Raw genomic sequence first — 21,686 nt, 5'->3', positions numbered from 1 at the left:
GTAGGGCCGAGATAGTGGTGATTTCCACCACTGAAGTTGTTGTTGGCTCCCATTTTCTAAGTACAGTGATTGGGTGGCATTTATTTCTTTATTTCAAGTTGAATATATTTTGCATGATCTAAATATGTTGGCGCTTTATAGTTGACCATTTGTTCCTTATGATTTTCCTTTGAGACACCATCTCATATGGTCTGGACTCTCTTTGAAATCCCATTCTCCCTCCTGTCTCCGCCCTCTACATTCTGGGATTGTAGGCATGCACCACTATATCCATTTGCTTTCTAAAACCAGTCTACTAATTTATGAAGACAGAACTCCTCCCCAATCACTTTATTTGAATATTAAAGTATTTCTAATAAAAGCCATTTGTGTGGGAAAAAGCTCACAAAGAGAACAGACTCAGGACAATTATAATAGGAAAACCTCAACTTGTGTGATGTAAGAGCAAATCTTTTTTAATTAATTAATTTATTTATGTATTTACTTATTTTTATGTATGTGTGTAGTCTTCAGACACAGCAGAAAAGGACTTCGGATCCCATTACAGATGGTTGTGAGCCACCATGTGGTTTCTGGGATTTGAACTCAGGACCTCTGGAAGAGCAGTCAGTGCTCTTAACCGCTGAGCCATCTCTGCAGCCTGTGACAGCAAATCTTAATGTGTATCAGATATCATATCATTATCAATATTAGGATCAAAAGAAACATAATTGGGGTCGGCAATAATGACATTCTCTTTTTTGTCTAAGTAGAAATTGGGATTCTTGTTTTTACCCCTAAGGAAAAAAATATGTAAGAACTGCCTATGTCTAAGAAGTCATTGAAACAATCAAGCCAGAGATAGCAAACTAACCTCTTGACTTTGAACTTCGTATGGTTTACTTACAGCAGCGGTTCTGTGAGTTGAGACCTCTTTGGCAAACCTCTATCCAAAAATACTTACATTATGATTCATAACAGTAGCAGAATTATAGTTATGAAGTAGCAATGAAAATGATTTTATGGTTGGGAGTCACCCTAAACCTAGGAACCGTATTAAAGGGTCGCAGCATCAGGAAGCTGAGAACCACTGATTTAAAGTGTGTACGTAAATGAGGACTTTACATCCCTGATGGAATTACCTACTGTTTTCCCTTCAACACTCCAGAGCTGCCGCCTTGGAACAGTTCAAATCCCTTGGTGCTGAACCCTTGGAGGTGGACTTGAAGGAGTCTGGTGAGGGCCAAGGAGGATACGCGAAGGAGATGTCCAAAGAGTTTATTGAGGCGGAAATGAAGCTCTTTGCTCAGCAATGCAAGGAAGTGGACATCCTTATCAGCACAGCTCTGATTCCAGGTGTGCTACTTAGTAAATGCTATCTTTAAAGAGGAACAAGACATCGACATTTGAATGACTGTTGTTTTAGTTAGTATTTCACTGGTGGTGATGAAACACCATTGCCAAAAGCAATGGCAAGGTAAAGCTTTGTTTTGGCTTACAACTCTCAGGTGACAAGAGGTGATTCTCACTGATCCAAGTCCAGGGAGGAACTCAAGAAAGGAACCTAGAGGCAGGAACAGACGCAGAGGCCATGGAGGAGTGCTGCTTGCTGGCTTACTCCCTCAAGATTGCTCAGCCTGCTTTCTTAGGCAGCACATGATGGCCTGCATGGGGTGGCACCACCCACAGTCCGTTGGGCCCTTCCACCCCAACCACTAATTAAGAAAGTGCTCTGTGCTTACTAGAGAGGCCTTTTTCTCCATTGTGGTTCTCTCTTCTCAGATAACTCTTGTGTCAAACTGATAAAGCATCCTACACCCATCCTCATACCCACACACCCCTGTGCACAAGCAAAATCAGCCAGCTCAAGGGTGAATAAGTGTTTAGTGTTTGAATTTCTTTAAAAAATGTTTTTCCATGGATGATAATTTTATACTTATGTACAGGAAACTTAAGTGTACATTTAACGCGGTTTAGTGGCGAGTTCTCTAGCCTTTGCCTTTTCCAGCTTGACAATGTGAGTCACAGACTTAGGACAGACAGTATGCTGCCTCCCTAGTGGCGGCGGATCTCATTGTATCTGTCATTGTAATTGGTTGTAATAGCCTCCACCAGCTTAGCCTGGGCACCCTTGTCTTCTGAGTTCACCTGTGTGAAGGCAACAGTGGTGCATGTCTTCCTGTGGACCAGGCGCCCAACCTGGCCTTTCCCTTGATGATGAAGTAGGGGACCCCCATCTTGTGACACAGGGTAGGCAGGAGGAACACCAACTCAATGGACAATCGCCATTAGCCGAGCCTTCCTGTTCCCCACCAAGGTGGCGATGGTATTGACCTCTAGAACACACAGACACTTTGCCTGTGTGTTTGGGCTGCTACCGTCACCACAGGGCAGTTCCAGCAGACTGTGACTTAGGGTCAAAAAGCTCGGTTTCACTCTACAGTGACTTCAGGTGAAGAAACGCACACATCTCTGCACACGTTAGAATTTAAACAGAGGGAATTTGTTTGTTTGTTCTTTGTGAAAAAAGTCCTAGAAAAAATGAAAAACACCACAAAAATCACTGTAGTTCCCAGGTCCAGAAGTCACTGATAACACCATGTGGTTCCTTTCAGTGTGTGCTTTTGTGTAACTCTGTTTACATCACAGGTTATTTTCTATGCACACCATTGCATTCATAAGCGGCATCTTTACCACATTTTTCATGAAGTGCTAATCTGTTTTCCCTTCTCAAGGCACTATGCTTTCACGGTAGAAAAAGACCTGAAAACTCTAAAGAGTTAAAAGACAAGTCAGAAATTCCACCGGAGTTCATCATAGCTAATTCTGCGGTGATAATGTTTCTGTGTGAAGAGGTGTTTCTGTGTATATGCGTGTATTTATGGAATCTGCAGGGAATGTTTTTATTTAAGGACGTGGCACTTTGTTCTTAATTTTTTTTTCCACAGGTGTTTTTGGGGGATTTTTTTATGCTTAATTGCATGCATGTGTACGTGTCTCTGTGAGTGCAGTGCTGTGCAAGCCAGAAGAAGGCCTCGAATTCCCTGGCGTCAGGGACAGTTGACATCGGTGCTAGTCCCCTGCCAGGAAGAGTAAATGCTCTTCACCACCGAGCATCTCCGCAGCCCTGGTGCATTTGTTTTGATTGACCAGATTGTGAGGTCCCTGATGGCAGGGATTATTTTTAAATCTTAACGTTTTTTACATAGTGTCCGTGCACAGTGCATAATATCAAACCAATACACACTGACTGACCGGGAAAGTGTAGCTTGAGACGGACACATCTTGTGTTTTCCTACCTCTTTCCCCATCCTTTGCTTCTCCTGTTGAGCGGTAAGTACTGTACGTGTTGCCTGGGACTCTTTCTGCTTCCTGAGTGAAAACGAGCGAGATGGCGAGAACTAAGGGGAGCACGGTTCCTACTGTTTGATTCTACTCAGGCCCCGACTTAACTCACCACCCCTTTGCCGGAGAAATTTCTCCATGGGCCCGGGTAGATAGGCATACAAATCAAACATTTCAAACTGGAAATAGATCAGAAAGAGATTTATTTGAAAGCCATTTTTATTTATATGTATTTTTAGCGTTTATTAACACGAAAGCAAGTTTCCACACTAATGAAATGGATATGCTTGTTTGTCTTGCGTAAACGATGGTGTTTGGGTGGATATTTGATCCTACAGAAGCTAGAGCATCTTCAGTAGTTTTCAGGTTTGAGAGACATTTTCGCTTTATACTCACCAGCTCTGAGAATATTGCTTTGCATACAGAGTACATAGCAGAAAATGGCCTAAGTTTGCTTAGGGTCCTTCAGAAATCGGTGGAGATCTTTGTTCTTGTTCCGAGCCAAAACAAAAGTTCTTTTGTTTGTTTGAATGTTTGTTTTTGGTTTTGTTACGACTTCCATTTACACAAACGGTAGGTGAGCCAGAGTGCTGTTAGATCAGGCGGGTAGGCAGGAGGGTGGTATGGGCGTGTCCCATGGGTGTGTCTCGGAGTGGAGAAATGAGGCTTATGTTTGTGTATGTGTGGTGGATAGACATCAGAAGCCATTGGATGGTGTTTGTGGAATCTGGCAGCTATGATGGAAACCATACACAAGCAGTGGCAGGAGAGCACTCCTGGACACCCTTCCCCCCTTTTGTGACAATGACTCCCAAGAAGGAATTAGGATACCTGTGCCTTAGCCATCTAACTGGGAGTGTCTGCACCTTGGAGAAGGCAGTGCTAGGAGATGCTGTGCAACAAGTGGCCAGCAGAGGGCGCTAAGACACTTACTCATTGAAAATAATAAAGACAGGAAGCTAGAAATGGTAGCCATTTTGGCACAGTATATAGCTTTATTATTGATTATAAAGCTTTGAGTGATGCAACTCTCGGCCTTAGGTGAATATACTGACCTTTTGTGCCTACCTGCATAGCTCGTTTTGAGACAGGGTCTTACATAGCTTGGAGGGGTCTTGAATTTATCAATTTGTCATCCTCCTGCTTCAGACTCCTAAATACTGGGATTGTAAGATTACAGATGGTCATTCTCCTTGCCTTCCTCCCTCCCTCTCTTTTTCCCTCTTCCCCTCTCCCTCCAACTGGTCTCTACCCAGTGTACTTTAGTAGAACGGTCAACTGTGGGATAATCTTGAAGACTAGCGAGAGAGGTTTTGCTAATCTGCTTTTCATTTTTTCCAAAGCCATAATCTTTATATTATATTTGCAGTGAGTTTTTTCAGTACATCCATCTTTCCAGCGTCTGCTCTCAAGAGGCTGTCTGGCTTAAGTTATGCAAATGAAAAGACAGAACAAAACCGGAAAGTGAGAACTTAATCAGCATACAGTGTATGTGCACTGAAATAGTTGTGGAAGGAGGTACTTGTTGCGCTGCCTCCAGTAGTTGGTGATGAGTTAGAGGTGAGAGTTTTACTGACTGCAAATAGCTTCAGGAATGGCTAACTGCAGTGTCAGTGGTGTCCAGTGCAGAAGAGAAAGCCACTGAGCTCCCTGTCCTGTCTTTGCTAGATTTACCGGGGCAGAAACTACGACCTCTGTTACACTGAAAATCTGTCCTGATGGTAACCCAGTTAAAAATTCATGATCAGGGCTGGGAGACTGCTCAGTGGGCAGAGAGTCTGCCACGCAAGCACGGGCACCTGAGTTCAGATTCCTGGCACTGGTGTACAGGCCTGGTGTTGAGACGCGTATGTAACTCCAGTGATGGCAGGGAAGGTCAGAGATAGTGCATCCTGGAGAGTTGCTGGCAAATCCGTTTAGCCAAATGGTGGCTCTAGGTTCAATGAGAGACCCTGTCTCCGAGAAAAAAAAAAAAAGTAAGATGGAAGGCAGTAGAGAAAGATACCTGATGTTCACCCCCGGTCCCCACACATGGACTCCTTCTATGCATGGGTCCACACATCCATATATGTACCCGCACACCCACACACTGTACACACCAAAATAAAAATCCACGAAGACTGTGATTGTATAGCTTTCTTGCCCCCCACCTCCTCTTTTCAATTTAGTGGCCCATAGCTCCTGGAAGGCCTGAGATTTTATTTAATAGCGGTGTCTATGTCTTGCTCTACTTAGGCTCCCAGCATCCTTAGTTGAAGTCATCTATCTTGGCCAAGGTTAGATCATAGCCCCTGACTCCCAGGTACCCGTGTTATAAAGTTGATATCCTTGGTGATGTGTTTACTGCCCCTCATCCTCCTTGTCCTCATCATCCATCATTGTCATCGTCATCATTGTCATCTTCCTCTTCTTGTGCCTCTTGTTCTCCTCCTCCTCCCCCTCCTCCCGCTTTTTCTCTTCCTCCCCTCCTTCTTTGGTCTAAATTTAGCCTTTGGGTTTCATGTTAAACTTATGCTAACTAGTGTCTGCGGGTCAGTTATCACCTCAGATCCTCTAAGGCGCTTTCATAACGTCCCATATGTTGCCTTTCCCTTTGACACACCATCCCTCTTCTTTCCTGCGCTTTGGAACCTCACCCATCCAGCTGCCTCTCCTACAGTGCCTCTGGCATCCTGCTGAGCAGCGGCTACTCACTTCTGCACTCACACACCACACTTAGTACACTGCCCTGTCCTCCTGTGAGCACAGGGGGACGTGTCTGTTCCCACCGTATCTGTCATGGCCAATGCTTGCCCCAGTGCTTCGAGCACAGCAGTGGTTCAGTAAGTGTTGCTCGACTCACAGTCCTGTGTGTCTTTCTTGGGTGGTGGCTGGCATGTTCACTTTTATTCTTTCAAGGTGACCTAAAGAAAGCTGGGCAGAGCACTCTGTTGGCTCCTTTTTTTTTTTTAAATGTAGAAGCGAATTTAAGGCTTAGATTTCCTAAGTCATACAAAACTAGACCACACGCCGGTCTGCAGTGTGAGGTGGCTAGCTTGCCCTTTCAGGCACCGGCATCAGGAAGTAGTGCAGGGTGTTCGGGAATTGTGATGTGCCCTGTCAGGAAGGAAGGTATTCATTGATTATAAATTGTAACATCTTAGGCCACGTACACTTACAGTTGCTCTAAGTAGCAGTAGGTTTTGTGTTTGTCCTAGTTAGGGTCTATAAAATAACCGTCACAGAACACTTAAATCCCCCACGACTGGGTGAGAGTTGGGAAGGAGACAGTCCCTGATGGGCCTCAGCCTGAGAGGTCTATATAGAATCCTGGACGATTCTGCCTCTGATGCTGCCCATTTTCCTGGCTGGGTCTTGGTAAGATAGGGTAACAGTCTGAAAAGATGGTGTTTCAGACAGGAGACAGATACAACAATAGCTGACACTTGTTGCTGGAATTCCACTGAGAGAATTCTTGCTTTGGAACTGCACAATGCTTTTCAAAAGCCAGCGGAGTGCATCAATCCGAGGGTTTTTCCCTCTCAGTGCACATCATGATTTTAGAAGTCAAAACTGCATTGTGTAGGTGAGCACCGGCTGATGTTTCTGAAGTTGTACTTCACGCTCCCCTCACTCCCTTGCAGTTTCTGACTCTATGGAATTTTAAGATATCGCCTCCACACTACCACTTACTTCTGAGAGTTTTAAAAGACAGCAAGAAATGCTTCTATGTTACAACATCAAGGATTGGTAACCACAGGCTGTCTCCGTACCTCTGGGTAGCTTTCAACACAGATAGGGCTGCTTGTCATCAGATGGGGAACCCCAGAAGCCTGGAGTCTTCCGCCACCATTTGTCAGTCTTGACTTCTTAGGGTGTGTCTGACACACTTCATGGGTTGCCGAGCCATGTTGAACAAATGTTCTGTTAGGAAAGTCTACACCACAGAGTTATATTCTGGTTTTGCCTGTTATTTCTCCAAAAGTATGTTGCAAGACGGAGAAGCATTACATTCCTCTCCCTGCCAGTCCCTGAACAGAATGACTTGGGAGACGAGACCGCTTCTAAGGCTGAGCTACCATTAATGTCTTATCCCTACCACATAGCAGTTCTGAATTCCCAATCACTCCCCATCCACTCCATTCATTCTTATTATAACAGTCTGGCTCTAAATTCACAAGAGTTTAGGTTTATAAGAGCAAGATTTATATCTTGCTATAACACAAGCGTGTAAAACTTTGGTTATTGTAGAAATTTATTTTTTGCCCACGTAACGTTAACAGACCTCATTCCCACCATGTGGGGATTCATGAAGTGTTGCTTACACTATCATGGGGCTCTGGAGGTCATTCTGGACACGGTTTCTGCTTGAGGAGTGTGCACGGGAGGGCCTGCGAGTGTTACACAACACCCTCATCTCCAGTTCTTTTGCTGAGTCCAGTCACAGGGTCAGAGAGCCTGTGAACGGAGCTAGGAGTTCTTGACTAGCCGTGTGTCTAAGAGTAAGCTGACATTGTATTAGTTTGTTAAGGCTTTCATAGGATTGGATAGTTTAAACAACAGAAACTTTATCTGCTTACCATTTGGAGGGGGTCGGTCTAGAAGTTTATGATCAAGTTGTTGGCAGGATTGGTTTCTCCTTGGTTGAAGACTTAAGCCTTTTCTCCTTGGTTGAAGATGGCTGCCTTTCTCAGGCCTCTATTCTCTCTCCTCTGTGTGTGTACATTCATTTGACATTTGACATTTAATTTCTTCTTTTTTAAGGATACCAATAAAGTTAGGCTCAGGCCCTAACTTTATTGTCATACCTTTAACAGCCCGCTCTCCAAATTCAGTCAGTTTCATAGGAATGAACATACAAATTCTAAAGGGTATGTTAATGCACCCCCACCACCCAACAAATGCATCTGAGTCCCTTAGATCCTGGTGGACAGGAGGTGGTGGGGACAGCATAGCATGACAGGGACTGCCAACAGTAGGCCAGGATAGAGACATCTCAGAAGCCCACAGAAGCTCCTTGTAAAAAAGGATGGTGTCTGGGACCCTGGGAAGCAGGAGACACATCCCTCTAGGGGGTCCGCCATCTGAAATAAGGGACTGCCTGCAGTAGGCCAGGGTGAGATATCTCAGTAGCCTGTGGCAGCTCTTTGTAAAGAATAGTTAGCCCTGGACAATGGCTGTATAGATTTAATTTGTTCATGACTGCTTTTCAGTTGGCCTTGGTGTGCATAATTACTCTATTATATCTGACTTTCCTACCTCTTTCTCCTTCTGTTCTGGTGAATTTTGTGAAACTAGATGTTCCTTGATGTAACGATTTTTAAACAATTAAAACTTGAGGTGAGGAGGAGGAGCAGTGAGGGAAGCTAGACCAAGGATCTCTCCACAGATGTCCTCAGTGACCTATTTCTCCAAGAAGCCCACCCAGCTTCTATTTTCTCCCAGATTCCAAATACATCATCATAGTATAAATCTACCAAGGGATTAATCTATTTGTCAGGTCAGTGCCCTCTGGATATAGTCATTTCCCCAAATCCCATTAGCAATTAAACCCCAAATATGCAAGGCTATGGGGGACAGTTCATACTCACATTTGCATGTGTAACTGAAAGATTCTTGTTATAATGGATCTGTCCTCCCCCTCCTCCCCCTCCTCCCCCTCTCCCTCCTCCCTCCTCCCCCTCCTCTCCCTCTCTCCCTCTTCCCCCTCTCCCTCCTCCCCTCCTCCCTCCTCCCTCTCCTCCTCCTCCCTTTCTGACAGGGTCTCCTATGACGCAGGCTGGCCTTGCTTGGCCTTGCTCTGCATCTGTGGTTAGGTTGTGATTCTGATCCTCCAGCCTTCATCTCCCAGGCACTAGGATTATAGGCACAGACCCAGTGTAGAATGAAATCTCGTAATATGTGAAACACTGACGCTTATGCTGTTTTCTCGACGGCTTCAGGTTTATGTTTAGGTAACACAGAGCAGTGCATTACATTTAAGACTGTCGTGGTGCTTGTTTGTGACAAGTCTGCCTTGGTTTTAGGTAAACAGATTCTATATATCGTGCATCTGTGAGTATAGAGTTAACTTTATCATGCTGGGTGAAGGCGGAAAGCTTTTCTTGAGCCTCTAATTTGATGCTTCGCAGGCCTGGAAGTTAGGAATTTCCCCATGATTACATGTCATTGAGTAATTCCAGTAAATAATTCTCTGTGCTTTTTGGAATCATTATAAAAACTTGTGGTTAATCCATTTCATCTTGCTGTCTTTTTGTTCTTAATAGTTTTTGTGGCTTCTTCTTAATTCCTTTCCCCTCCCCTTCTCTCCCCCTTTGCTCCCCTCCCCTCCCCTCTCCTCCTCTCTTCTCCTGTCCCCTCACCTCCTTTCTCCATCCCTCCCTTCCCCTCCTCTCCCTCCCTTCCTTCTCTGTCTTCTCTCTCCCTCTGCCTTCCCTCCTTCCCTCCCCCCTCCTTGATCAAATTTGCCTGCGCAGATTGGATTCTTTTTCCAATATGATGAACCCAAGAGAATTTATTGATTTTAGATGATTGTGTTTGCCTTGATTTATTCAGGAGGTACATTATAAAATCTTCCAGGAAACAGTTAGTTTTTGTAATTTAGTTTAACTGAAATGACTTTTTGAATTTACTGTCGTAGGGAAACCAAGGCTATATATCCTTTTGTCGTATGTCAGTAAGTTGTTGAAACTGTTTTCAGAATTTTGTAACTTATTTTTTTTGATAGCTTCTAATTTGAATGCTTGTAGATTTATTGAGAAAGTCATGATTATGAAAGGATTCTGTACATTCATTAACATCTCAAGATAAATTTTAGATGACCCAAGGAGCTCATGTCTGCAACTCCAGCACTTGGGAAACAGAGGCAGGGGATCCCCAGTGTCCTCTCTGGCTGCATAGCAAGTTAGGCTGTGTAACTGGTGTGTCTGACGCAAATACAATTTATAGGAGTTACAGCCATGTGTGCTTACCTCAAAAACCGTTTGTTTATAGAATGAGTAGTCACATTTATGTTCTACCACAGAGGTTCAGAGAGACCTTGCATTAATGGGAAACATTCCTATCTATCCCACACAGCAGTTAATTGAACCAAAGATGTCATATTTCAATTTTTCAGATAATTTATCCGTTTATTTGGGCATTAGAGTTTGAGGTCCTCATACATATGTTAGGCAAGGGCTCTAGAACTTAGCCATAGCCCTCACCAGATGAGATTTTTAGCATTCTGCTGCTGTCCCCAGAGAAAGGAGCCCCTAACCTCATCTTAGTTAAGCTCTTAAGCCATGACAATTAAAAATTTTTTTTATTCTTCTCTCATGCATTATATCCCCTCCTTTCACTCATCCCAGTTTCCCCTCTTTTCCCACCTCTCCCAGATCCACCCCTTTTCCATTTCCCTTTAGAAAAGAGCAGCCTCCAAGGGATATCAACCAAGCATGGCCTAAGATACAATAAGACCAGGTACAAACCCTCATATCAAGGCTGGATGATGCAACCCAGTGGGAAGAAAAGGTCCCAAGAGCAAACAAAAGAGTCAGGGACAGCCCCACTCCCATTGTTAGGAGTCCACAAGAACAGCAAGCCACATAGCTATAACATACGTGCAAAGGACCTAGCTGAGACCCATACACTGTCCTCAACTGTCTCTTTAGTCTCTGTGAGTCCTGCTTAGTTGATTCTGTGGGCAGTGTTCTTGTGGTGCCCTTGACCTCTCTGGCTTCTACAATCCCTCCTCCCCTCTTCCACAGGATTCCTTTGGCTCTGCCTCGTGTTTGGCTGTGGGTCTCTGCATCTACTCCCAACAGATGCTGGATGATGCCTCTCTGATGACAACTGGGCTAGGCAGGGATGTATGAGCATAGCAGAATATCATCAGGAATCATTTCGTTGACTTTTATAATACTTATTTTTTTTATCAATTTTAAAAAGCAGTCTTAATTTAAAATTTAAAATAAGTTAAATTTAAAAATAGCTTTAAGTGAGTATTTCCTTTTAGATTTGGCCTATATGCGGTAGTCGGGCACTAAGTGCTCATTGGCTGAATCAGTGAATGAATGAACGTCTGAATGATTGACTGTGAGCGCTGATGTCCTACCATTGTCTTGGCAGAAGAATGGAAATAACTCCCAATGGGGAGGAACTGAGTAATCTTACTAGAGGAACTCAATGTCCTCGAACCAGAAAGATCAAGAAACATTTCATGAAGATTGTGTCAAATCGTTCACTCAATGAAAAATCTCGCCAGGAAGTGATTTTTTTCTCCTCATTAATTAAAAAAAAACCCAACTATTTAATTTTAGATGGGTGGTGCTTGAAAATGTAACAATCCTGGCCTGTTTGTAAATCCTATCTCTTTTAGATAAATGATTAAATTAATAAAACCATGCCTTAGAATGGGAAAGCCTGTGTATCTTAAAAGGCAAGAAACCCGTAAACCCTCCCAGACTTCCTACCCATGCTTTGGGTAGCGCCTCTGTCTTCTTCTGCGTTTATGTCCTAGAAAATATCAAGTTCTTATTTTGTTTTATCATTTGCAGTGAATGTTGGACTTTGCTGTTGCACAGTGTGAAGTCTGCATAGAATTTCCTTTTCTCCGTCTTTGTCTCTGTCCTCTTAAGGGTTGTCCTAAGCACAGCTCTGCTGTAGTGTGGGGAAGACCAGGTCAATCCACACGGAGCTTTTTCAGTTGGAAATAAATAGATCAGCCCCTTGTTTTCCCCTAAGTTATTTTAATTTTCTTCCTGGTAATAAATATCAAACCATGTTCTCAAAGCAAGACTTGGCTGTGATCATTTAGGGAGATGACTTTTATATTCTAAACAAAAATAGTCTGTGGGGCTGGAGAGAGATTACGAAAGCAAGTATAAGGACCCGAGTTCTGATCTCCTGCACTTGTGAAAGCCTGTTAGCCTGTGGAGCTATAACTCCAGTGCTGCTGGGGTCTGGACAGGGATTCCCAGAGCTTGCTGACCAGGCAGCCTAGCCAATCAGTGAGCTCCAGGTTCAGTGAATGACCGTCTCTAAAACAACAACAGCAACAACAGCAATAACAATAACAATTTGGAGAGGAAAGCATTAAACATTGACCTCTGACTTCTACGTGCAAGTATGTGCAGCATCCTACCTCCAATACCCCACCCCATGTGTACACACAAGCACACGTGCATAGACACCACACACACACACACACACACACACACACACACACAAATTCAAAGAAAGATTAGACAACTCTTAGCATAGCAGAGAATAGAAATAACCTGCAATCTCTCAGCTTAGCTGGACACACTGTTCACAGTTCTCTCCTTCTCATCCAGCCTCTGAAGTACAGTTTTACAGCACGGGGAATGGGGATCGAGATGTTGTGCATTTCCTCCACTGCTCAGTACCTTAGTACGAGGATGGGAGTGTTTGATGCAACCTAATGATCAGAACTCTGTCAGATTGGCTTAGTGGTTGTGTAGAGTTTTCTTTTCACATCCAGATTTTTAGCTCTTTGTCCAAAGTTGAAGTTTCAGTTTACTTCTGCCTTCTGTCAGCTTAAAACCAATACTGAACATTTTCCGCCTAGTTTCTCTATCAGCATTTTTAATCTACTTCTCTAAAGTAATAAGGGTTTTAAAAGTAAAACTAATGGGGGGCAGTGGTGAATTCTGGAACATATTTTTGCTAATTTACACACACCTGACAAACTGCTTTCTTGAAAGATTTTTCTGTTTATAACCTCACTGTGATAGTTTGGTTAACTGTTTCATTTCAGTATGGAGTATCCTAATTATTTATTAGCACACATAAAGTGTACATTTATATGTTCATATACTATATTTCAGTCATATTCGCTCCTTATTGCCCACTCTTAGCTTCTAGCATCCACTTTCTCCCATCTCTAGTCTTGTGTTGCTTTTAACTCAGTTTGAGAAGCCAAAAAATGTCTCACTTTCTATACTTATATTTTTCTAATTCTTCCTGGGGTAAACATTTGTTCCTCCTCCTCGTCCTCCTCTTTCCTCTGTGACTGGTCTTTGAATTAATCATGTGTTTGTATTGTCTGTTAAGATCTTTTAAAAATGAAGCAAAACCATTTTCTTAAAAAATACCTTTTTTAGTTATTATTACTTGAGTGTGTGTTTGTGTCTGTGCGGGGCGGGGGGGTCACTGGACTCCTCTGAGCTGGAGTTGCAGGCAGTGAGCTGCCTGACGTGAGGGCTGGGACTCCAACGCAGGTCCTCCACAAAAACAGTATGTGCTGTCAGTGTTGAGCCATCTCTCCAGGCCTCTCTTAAGATCTTAATAGTTTGTTTTTTAATTTAATTTCTGTGAATTAAATTTTTCATTTATTTTCTTTATGTTCCCCCTAAAGATTTATTTATTTGAGACACAATCTTGTATGCATTGTTGTGTATGCATTGCTGACCTGCAACTCTCTATGTGGGCCAGTTTGGTCTTTAAAAAAATTTTGTGTGTGAGTATGTGTGTCTGTGTGTGTCTGGGTGGGTATGTGTCTGTGTGTGTATGTGTTTATGTCTCTGTGATTGTGTCTTACTGTGTGTGTCCCGTGTGTGTTCATGTGTATGTGTGTATTTGTATGTGTCTCTCTGTGTATGTGTGTGTTTGTGTGTTCATGTGTCTGTGTGTATGTGTGTGTATTTCTGTGCCTCTGTGATTGCATCTTGCTGTGTGTGTATGTGTCTGTGTTTGTGTCCGTGTGTGGTGTATGTCTGTGTGTCCGTGTGTGTTTGTGTCTGTGTGTGTGTGTGTCTGTGTGTGTGTATTGTATACAGGCATCCAGATGCTCACAGAAGTCAGAAAAGGGAGTTGGCTCCCCCGGTGTTGGAATTATTTAAGTCGGCTAGTGTTTCTTTTGTAATTTCCCTTGTTGTTGTTAGGAAATTTAGGAAATCCCTTTAAATCCACAGACCAGAGAGGGATTCTGAAGGGTTTTGCTTCCCTTTTCTTTTTCTATGTCAGTTCTCTTATGATTAATTATGATCTACCTGTACCTTAGTTAAAAATATGAAGTTCAGTTTGAATAGAAAACATTTCCCCAACCTCAGAAAACCATTTCCTGCCCTTCCTTCCTTTGTTTTTCAATACTGTGTATATCGTGCAGTTACACTTTATCCTATTCGGCTGTCACACTAAGACACGATGTGGAAATCGCCTTCCCATTCTTTCTCCCTCCTGACCTATTCTTTTGAGGATTTGCTTACTTGGAACTCTCTTCACTATCCTGCTTCTCTTTTGGCTTTATCTCTCTCCCTTCTGTTTTCAATCTTTATTTTTGATGTTTCCAGAATAAAAAAAAAAAAAAACCAAAACCAAACCAAAACAAAAAAATACCCAAAAAAACTAATCCCCATGTGAGTGCTTGTAGGCAGCTGTCCTGTTCTCTCCTTCACTGTCTTCTCGGAGCCCTTACCGAGATGTCTTCATGGATAAATTAGGACGTTCGGGAGATAAGCAAAAGCACAGAGAAGAAAATAATTAGTCTCATCACTTAAGTATACTCTGATATTGGCAAATGCTATATGATGGAATAAATTTATTACAAGTTATATAGAATGTGGAATATCTTACATATGCATATATAAAGTAGGTGTGTGTATTTTAAACACATATCCTGTTATGCAGTTTAAAATTGCATTTTAATTCTCTTAAGTGTATATGTATTTGGGGGTAGGGAATGTTTGAGTGCCAGTGGAGTCAAGCGGAGGTCAGGGGACAACTTGTGGGTGTCGGTTGTCTCTTACATGTAAGTCCCAGGATCAAACTCGGCTCCTCAGATTTGGTGGCTAACGCTCTTACCCACTGGGCCATCTCAGCAGCTCTGCTTCATGCTTTTGGCTTGCAATTATATCCTGTCTTTTTGTTTTCTTGCTTGTTTGGTGCTGGAGGTTGAAATCATGGTCTCAGGCACACTAGACAATTGGCTGACCTCTTTAGATTTCATGTTTTTAACTATCCCTCTGTGGTTTGCCCATGACGTGCTGGGTTTTTGAGGGGAGAGAGATGTGATTCGAGAGGGGGTCTCATGTAGCATAGTCTGATCTTGAATTCACTATGTGGATAGCACTAGCCTTGAACTTCTGACTGTGTTACCCCTACTGTATGAGTATTGTAGTACAGGCACGTGTTCCTGTACCTGGCAAGGCTTTCAAATGGTTCTCATGATACCCTACAGTCCTTACCCTAAGTTAGGGTATGAAATAATATGCTATTGTCTTAAAAATGATTGAATTACACAACAATAATAAAATCCAAACCATCTAAATTGTATCATGATACCAATGTGCACAGGTGTTTTTAAAGACTGTGTCAGCTGCTGACAAATTTAATATGTAAAAGTTGAATAAATAAAATTAGAGAAGATGGATTGTACCTTTCACGTTTTCTGAGGAGCCCGAAATCTTAGGCTCTGTGATGTCTCTTACAGTGGTAGTTTTCAAGGTCTCTGGAGAATCTAGTATAACTATGGCAGAACGAATTAGTTAGATGCCGAGTAAGGATTTGGTATAACTATGGCAGGATGAATTAGTTAGATGGCAGGTAAGGATTTGGCACCAATAGCCACAGTTTCTGTTTAGTCAGAAGCCAGAGGGGGTCATCGTACACTTCGGACAGTCGGTTTCAGGCCTATAGGCCCAAGTCCGGAGACTGTAAACAAGGCAGGAATAAAAGCTGTCCAGGAAGGTGGCCCATTTAAGCCACAGCTCTGGACAGAAGGCTGGGGTGATGATGACAGCACACATCTGGAAGGTACACATCTGGAAAGCCAAGTGCTTTAGATCTGCCTTCTTATGGATGCAGCCACCGTGATTCACAATTACCAGCCTCTGGGGAGCAGAGAAGTCTGGGTTTTCTTATGGAAAAAGTCCTGGATAGTCACATGCGTTGCCTTCCCAGGTTCTCAGGGCTCAGGGAAATATTCAAGGTGCCTTTGCTTAGAACTTGGGGAAAGAAAGGGAGGCGAATACCGCCAAGGAGCTTGGAAAACCACTGTAGCCAACCAGAGCTTCAAGCCTTGGGGAAGTTCTTGACTCTTGCTCATTTATGGAGACTCAGAAAGGAAACTCATGTCATTTAAGGAATCCTCTGGTAGCCAGTCTGGTTTTGCTGCAGTGGATGGCCCAGAGGGGAAGCAGTGAGGGGCAGTGTTAGAAAGGACTGTTCACTCAGGGGAGAAAGAACGCCTTCAGGAATAAGGATCTAGACTCATTTTGGGCTTCTTGTTTAAAATTTATACCAAAAAGATTGAGGTAACCCCAAATACCCACACATATCTTTATAATTGTTTTCCAATGCACTACAAATAAGTATTATTTTTCCTTTTGGAATGTATCTTAGTTCAGTGTTTTCATAATGAGATGACTTTAATACAAATGTAGTATTTAATGTTAGTGTAAGTTTCCATCTTTTAACTAAAACATGTAAAGATAAAATTGAAAATTAAAAAAAAAAGGAGCGAAGTGAGGGACAGAAATGAGGCTGTTGGTGTTCTGTTTCTGTTATACCAATATTGCAAGTCTATTTCTCTTCTGGTTCTGGTATTTGTTAGCATATATATATACATGTGTATGTATGTATGTATATGTACATATGTATGTGTATGTACATATACATACATACATACACACACACACACACACACACACACACACAAACATATATATCTGTGGCTCTCAACTTTCCCAATCCCATAACCCTTTAATGATATGTTGTGGTGACCCCCAAACATGCAATTATTTTTGTTGCTGCCTCATCACTGAAATTTGGCTACTGTCATGAATCATAATGTAAATATCTAATATGCAGACTTTCTGATATGTGAACCTATGACGAGCATTGTTTAAACTCCAAAGAGTTCATGACCCAAAGGGTGAGAACTGTTGCTCTGTAGGAACTAGTGAAAGCCTTGTAAAACACATTGTGAAATTAAACTGTGAAATATCACATGAGCGGAATGTGCCCCATGAGAACAGGGAACATAGCTGCTTATCTACTGCACTTCCAGCACCAGACATAGATAGGATTGTCTGTGTAGACTGAGGATCAGTAGTTGGGAATAAAAGTACAGGCGTTCTTCCCATCCCTTTGCAGCCACACAGTGCATTTCACAGCACTTTCTGGTCTCTTCTAGTCGCTATCCTGTGTTACATTAAGGTAGGTAATGAGTTGGAAAATCTGGTGACATTTGCTAAGAGGAATGGAAATATTCTATTTCATAATTCACAAATTAGTCCTGAATGTACTCTTGACATGTGTGACCTTTGTGAATTGTTCAGCATGGGTGAACATAGTTTCCATAATGGCTTATTTTACGTATTCTTTTTGAACAAGTAAAATCTCTCGGTAAATGGTCCAAGATGTAAGGCAGCTGGGAAGAGCATGGCGGAGATCACTCAGGCCAAGCATGTGGTGAGGACTGCTCGCTGGCTGAATGGTGTCCTCTCTGCAGCCCACACTTACATCTTTTCCCAAAGAGAATGGCCCGTCTCGCTTGTGTCCTAGTCTTAGGAGTATCTTGTAAAGAATTGAATTTTCATATAATCAAACCTTGAATGCCCAGAGACCACTGTAGCCATCCCTAGAGACTACTGTTGCCATTAGAAAAAATATACTAGGGCTGGAGAGATGGCTCAGTGGTTAAGAGCACTGATTGCTCTTCCAGAGGTCCTGAGTTCAATTCCCAGCAACCACATGGTGGCTCACAACCATCTGTAATGGGATCTGATGCCCTCTCCTGGTGTGTCTGAATACAGCTACAGTGTACTCATATAATAAATAAATCTAAAAATATGTATATAAAAAAGATTTCTGTGCATTTAAAAAAAAGAAAGAAAAATATACTAATTTGTACTATTTTCTTGATTTGACCAGGTAAGAAAGCTCCTGTTCTATTTAGTAAAGAAATGATCGAGTCCATGAAGGAAGGTTCAGTAGTTGTGGATTTAGCTGCTGAGGCCGGCGGAAACTTTGAAACGACTAAACCGGGAGAACTTTACGTTCATAAGGTATAGCAAGAAAGCATCTTCTACCCCTATATTCTGATATTTAGTGATTGGTGAAATTTAGAGAATATTTTTACTAGTCCTTTGAGAATTCAATGCACACATATACAATGTATTGGATCATATTACATCTACATCCCTCCCTCAGTGTTTCTTTGGTCCTAGTCCCACCCCGCAATTGAGGGTCCCCCCTCCTTTGAAAATGTCTTTTTTTAGTGCTGGGATCCACACCCAAGGCCTCATGGCTGCTAGGCAAGTATTCTTCCACCAAGCCGTACCCCAGATCTTCAGTAAGGGGTACTATATTCCTTTAAGTATTTGGAAAAATTGAAGTCTGAAAGTTAAAACAAAACAAAGCAAAGCCATGAAGTCTTGGAAAAAGATTAAAAGAAAAGTTTATGTTTGTAAGTATATATGTCTATATCTACAAAGACAGGCACTTCCTAAACGAAGCCCCAACTGCTCTTGAGACTTGTGCTGGAGAGAATGGAAGTGTAGGGAACCAACCTTTGTGACAATATGCTTTCTCATTTAGGGAATCACTCATATTGGCTACACAGACCTCCCCAGCCGCATGGCCACTCAGGCTAGCACTCTGTACTCCAACAACATCACCAAGCTCCTGAAGGCCATCAGCCCCGACAAGGACAATTTTCACTTTGAAGTGAAGGATGACTTTGACTTTGGTACAATGAGTCACGTCATTCGAGGAACCGTGGTGATGAAGGTAGAGGTCCCTTTCTTCCTCCCTTTCTTCCTGTGTTCTTCTTCTTCTTCTTCTTCTTCTTCTTCTTCTTCTTCTTCTTCTTCTTCTTCTTCTTCTTCTTCTTCTTCTTTTTTATTTTTATAAGAAGAATCTTTTAGTGGGAGAGGGTTCATTAATCCTTCTTGGCCACCGCCTTCCCACGGCTGCCAGCACGTTCAGTGTTGCTCAGCCCCTCCAGCTTTCTCTTGGCTAGGATGTGCGTGCCCACTCTTGAGTGTGTGCTTGTCCTTGGACACATTGGGCAACTCTATGGCGCGCTACTCATAGGGCACGAAGCCGCACAGCTCCCAGATCGTGTCCCGCATGAAGTTGGTGTGTTTGCTGACGTTCTTCCCCACCTTGTGGCCCTTGTTGAGTCCCACGGCCATGGGGTAGCACAGGGCCATGGCTGCTGCTCTCCTGTGGCGGCCAGGACAGGAAGCTCTTCCTGTGTTCTTAATGTAACCTGGACTTGGGATTTCTGCCCTTGAAGATTCCAGAATAGAGATGTGTTTTAACCGTGCATTGGCATGTCAGTGGGAATTGTGTAAAAACCAAGAACGATTTAAGGAAAGCATTTCAAAGACTCTCATAGGAGTCATTGAAAAACACACATCACTTTTGAAAACCAGGGACCGAAATTTAGTAAAGTAAAAATGGATTGTTCTCCCCATGTACTTACTTTTCAGGGTTTGAGCGGTATTCTCCTATATATGCCCCAGGCATATATAAATTACATATGTGCAACACAAACATTATTCACTTATATACCCATTTTGTAAAGTATATGAATTTATATATATTAAAGTTATAGTTGCAGGTTTTTTTCTTTAGCATGCGCTGTCTTCTGTAAGTCATTTTGACATGCCAATTTGACTTTAAAAACCATTATTTCCTAATACTGGTTAGGATGGCAATGTGATTTTCCCAGCTCCCACACCAAAAAATATTCCCAAAGAAGCCCCAGCCAAACAGAAGACCGTGGCTGAGCTGGAAGCAGAGAAGGCAGGCACTGTCTCAATGTACACGAAGACACTGAGGACAGCATCCGTGTATTCAGCAGGTGAGGATCACGTTTGTTAAGACAGCACTAGTCGAGTTTTGTATGCAGAATATTAATTGCCACGATGAGTAATTTGAATACTGGTGGATTCTGTTGTATTGGACCCGATAGGTCTGACTTTACCACATGTTACCTGTCCCTCCTCTGTGGACTTGGAGGCCACAGTGATTACCGAAAATAACTCTGGCACTGTGTTAAGTACTAGAGTGAAGCATGAAGTAACACAGAGGGTACTGACACATATATCACCTATGTCAAAGCTGTGAGTCACAGGGAGTGTCAGGGTGTGCTGGTGTTAAATGTAAGGAAATCTGTTTAAGGTCTTTCTGTGCTTAGCAAACCATTAGCTGTGGCTGTTATGTAACTGGATAAGACAGAGGAACCAAATGCTCGTTTGAGTTAGAAATGGTACGAAGTAAGGACAGCCTTGCATTTTAGACTAACATCCTAAGTTACCTACTAAGGGAAGTTTAGTATTTTAACTTTGATTTCTTTCTTTATAACTGACCACAGGTTTTTTTCCTTAGATTCATCTCTGTAAAATCACTGGAGAATTACTGTAGAATAGTGAGAAATGTGGGTATTTGATTGGAAATTGCTTTCTTCCTCAGAGAAGGAATTAAACATGCTTAGATCTGCTTAGCCTCAAAACAAAAACAAAACAAAAGCAAACTATAACGAATTAAGGGAGCACCAGGCGCACGGGGTTCTTGCAGGCTCAGCATTCCCTGAATTCCCATGTGAGCCCAGATGTTTTAAAGCCAAATGTCCAACTCTCCTTGAATAAAGAGCAAGGCTCAGCAAGATGCCTGCAGAGCTTCTGCTGGTGCACGCTGTGAGTAGACGGGTAGTGTCCCTACTTGCACTCGCTTGTTAAAAAAACAATAAAAAGGAAATAGGGTGACTGCATTGCTCCTGGGTGTTTCCGTTTCCCTTTGAGATGCTGAAGGGCATGGTGTATGTGATGATTTATGTTTTTTATATTATTCTGTCATACTTACCGAGGTGAGGGATTTCTGATAATTATAAAAGAGTTGGTCAGAAAACCTCCCTACATGTTAATACTTTTTGTGCCTTTACCCAACATGGGGCACTATGTAGTTTGCTGAGTTAGTACTTCCTGATCATAACAGAGGCTAGCATTTAATGAGCACCAGCCATTCTGCTACGTGCGCCATATACCGTAGCTCATTTACGCCTTAGAAAAACTCAGACATGGGGGAATACTATTACATTCTTTTCTAAAAATATTGAGGCACAGAGGGTTAATGATGTTATGAATGAGGACACTGAAGCACAGAGAGCTGTGTAGCATGTCTACGAGCAGGCCGTTAGCAGGCAGCAGGATGAGGCCTTGAACTACTCTATCTGACTTAAGGAAGTCTGACTAACCATAACCCTATATAATAGAGTGTCTTCTCACTAACTAGAAAGCCAGAACATTTATCTGGCTCTTCTCCAGAGTTTCAACAGGCCACGTGTTAGGACTTTTGAGATACTAAATATGAGTGGGTAAATCTACATTGAGAAGAGTCAACTTGCTGGGTGGGGGGGGGAGCACACCTTT

At 42.6% G+C, this 21,686-nt stretch overlaps 1 protein-coding gene and 1 non-coding gene across 13 annotated transcripts in view; one reads left to right on the top strand and one right to left on the bottom strand.

Annotated features, from left to right (window-relative positions):
- The window catches only part of Nnt (nicotinamide nucleotide transhydrogenase), a 93,701-nt gene that overhangs the window by 27,710 nt on the left and 44,305 nt on the right, over nt 1-21,686 (top strand). For 8 of the 12 annotated variants that reach the window (XM_008760774.3, XM_006231968.5, XM_006231969.5 and 5 more), the window contains exons 7-10: nt 1,148-1,335; nt 18,181-18,314; nt 18,847-19,038; nt 19,966-20,119. In XM_008760774.3, coding sequence (XP_008758996.1) covers nt 1,148-1,335; nt 18,181-18,314; nt 18,847-19,038; nt 19,966-20,119 — 668 coding nt within the window. The remainder of the gene's footprint in view (nt 1-1,147; nt 1,336-18,180; nt 18,315-18,846; nt 19,039-19,965; nt 20,120-21,686) is intronic. The other 4 variants (XM_063281783.1, XM_063281785.1, XM_063281784.1 and 1 more) reach the window with 1 other exon arrangement.
- On the bottom strand, nt 2,385-2,457 carry LOC120101211 (small nucleolar RNA SNORD36). The gene has a single exon (XR_005501598.1). It is a non-coding gene; the product is annotated as a small nucleolar RNA SNORD36 (small nucleolar RNA).

Source organism: Rattus norvegicus, chromosome 2, assembly GCF_036323735.1.
Source record: "Rattus norvegicus strain BN/NHsdMcwi chromosome 2, GRCr8, whole genome shotgun sequence".
Taxonomy (NCBI): Eukaryota; Metazoa; Chordata; class Mammalia; order Rodentia; family Muridae; genus Rattus; species Rattus norvegicus.
Note: the sequence above shows the minus strand (reverse complement) of the source record. Positions and strands in the feature narration are given on the sequence as shown.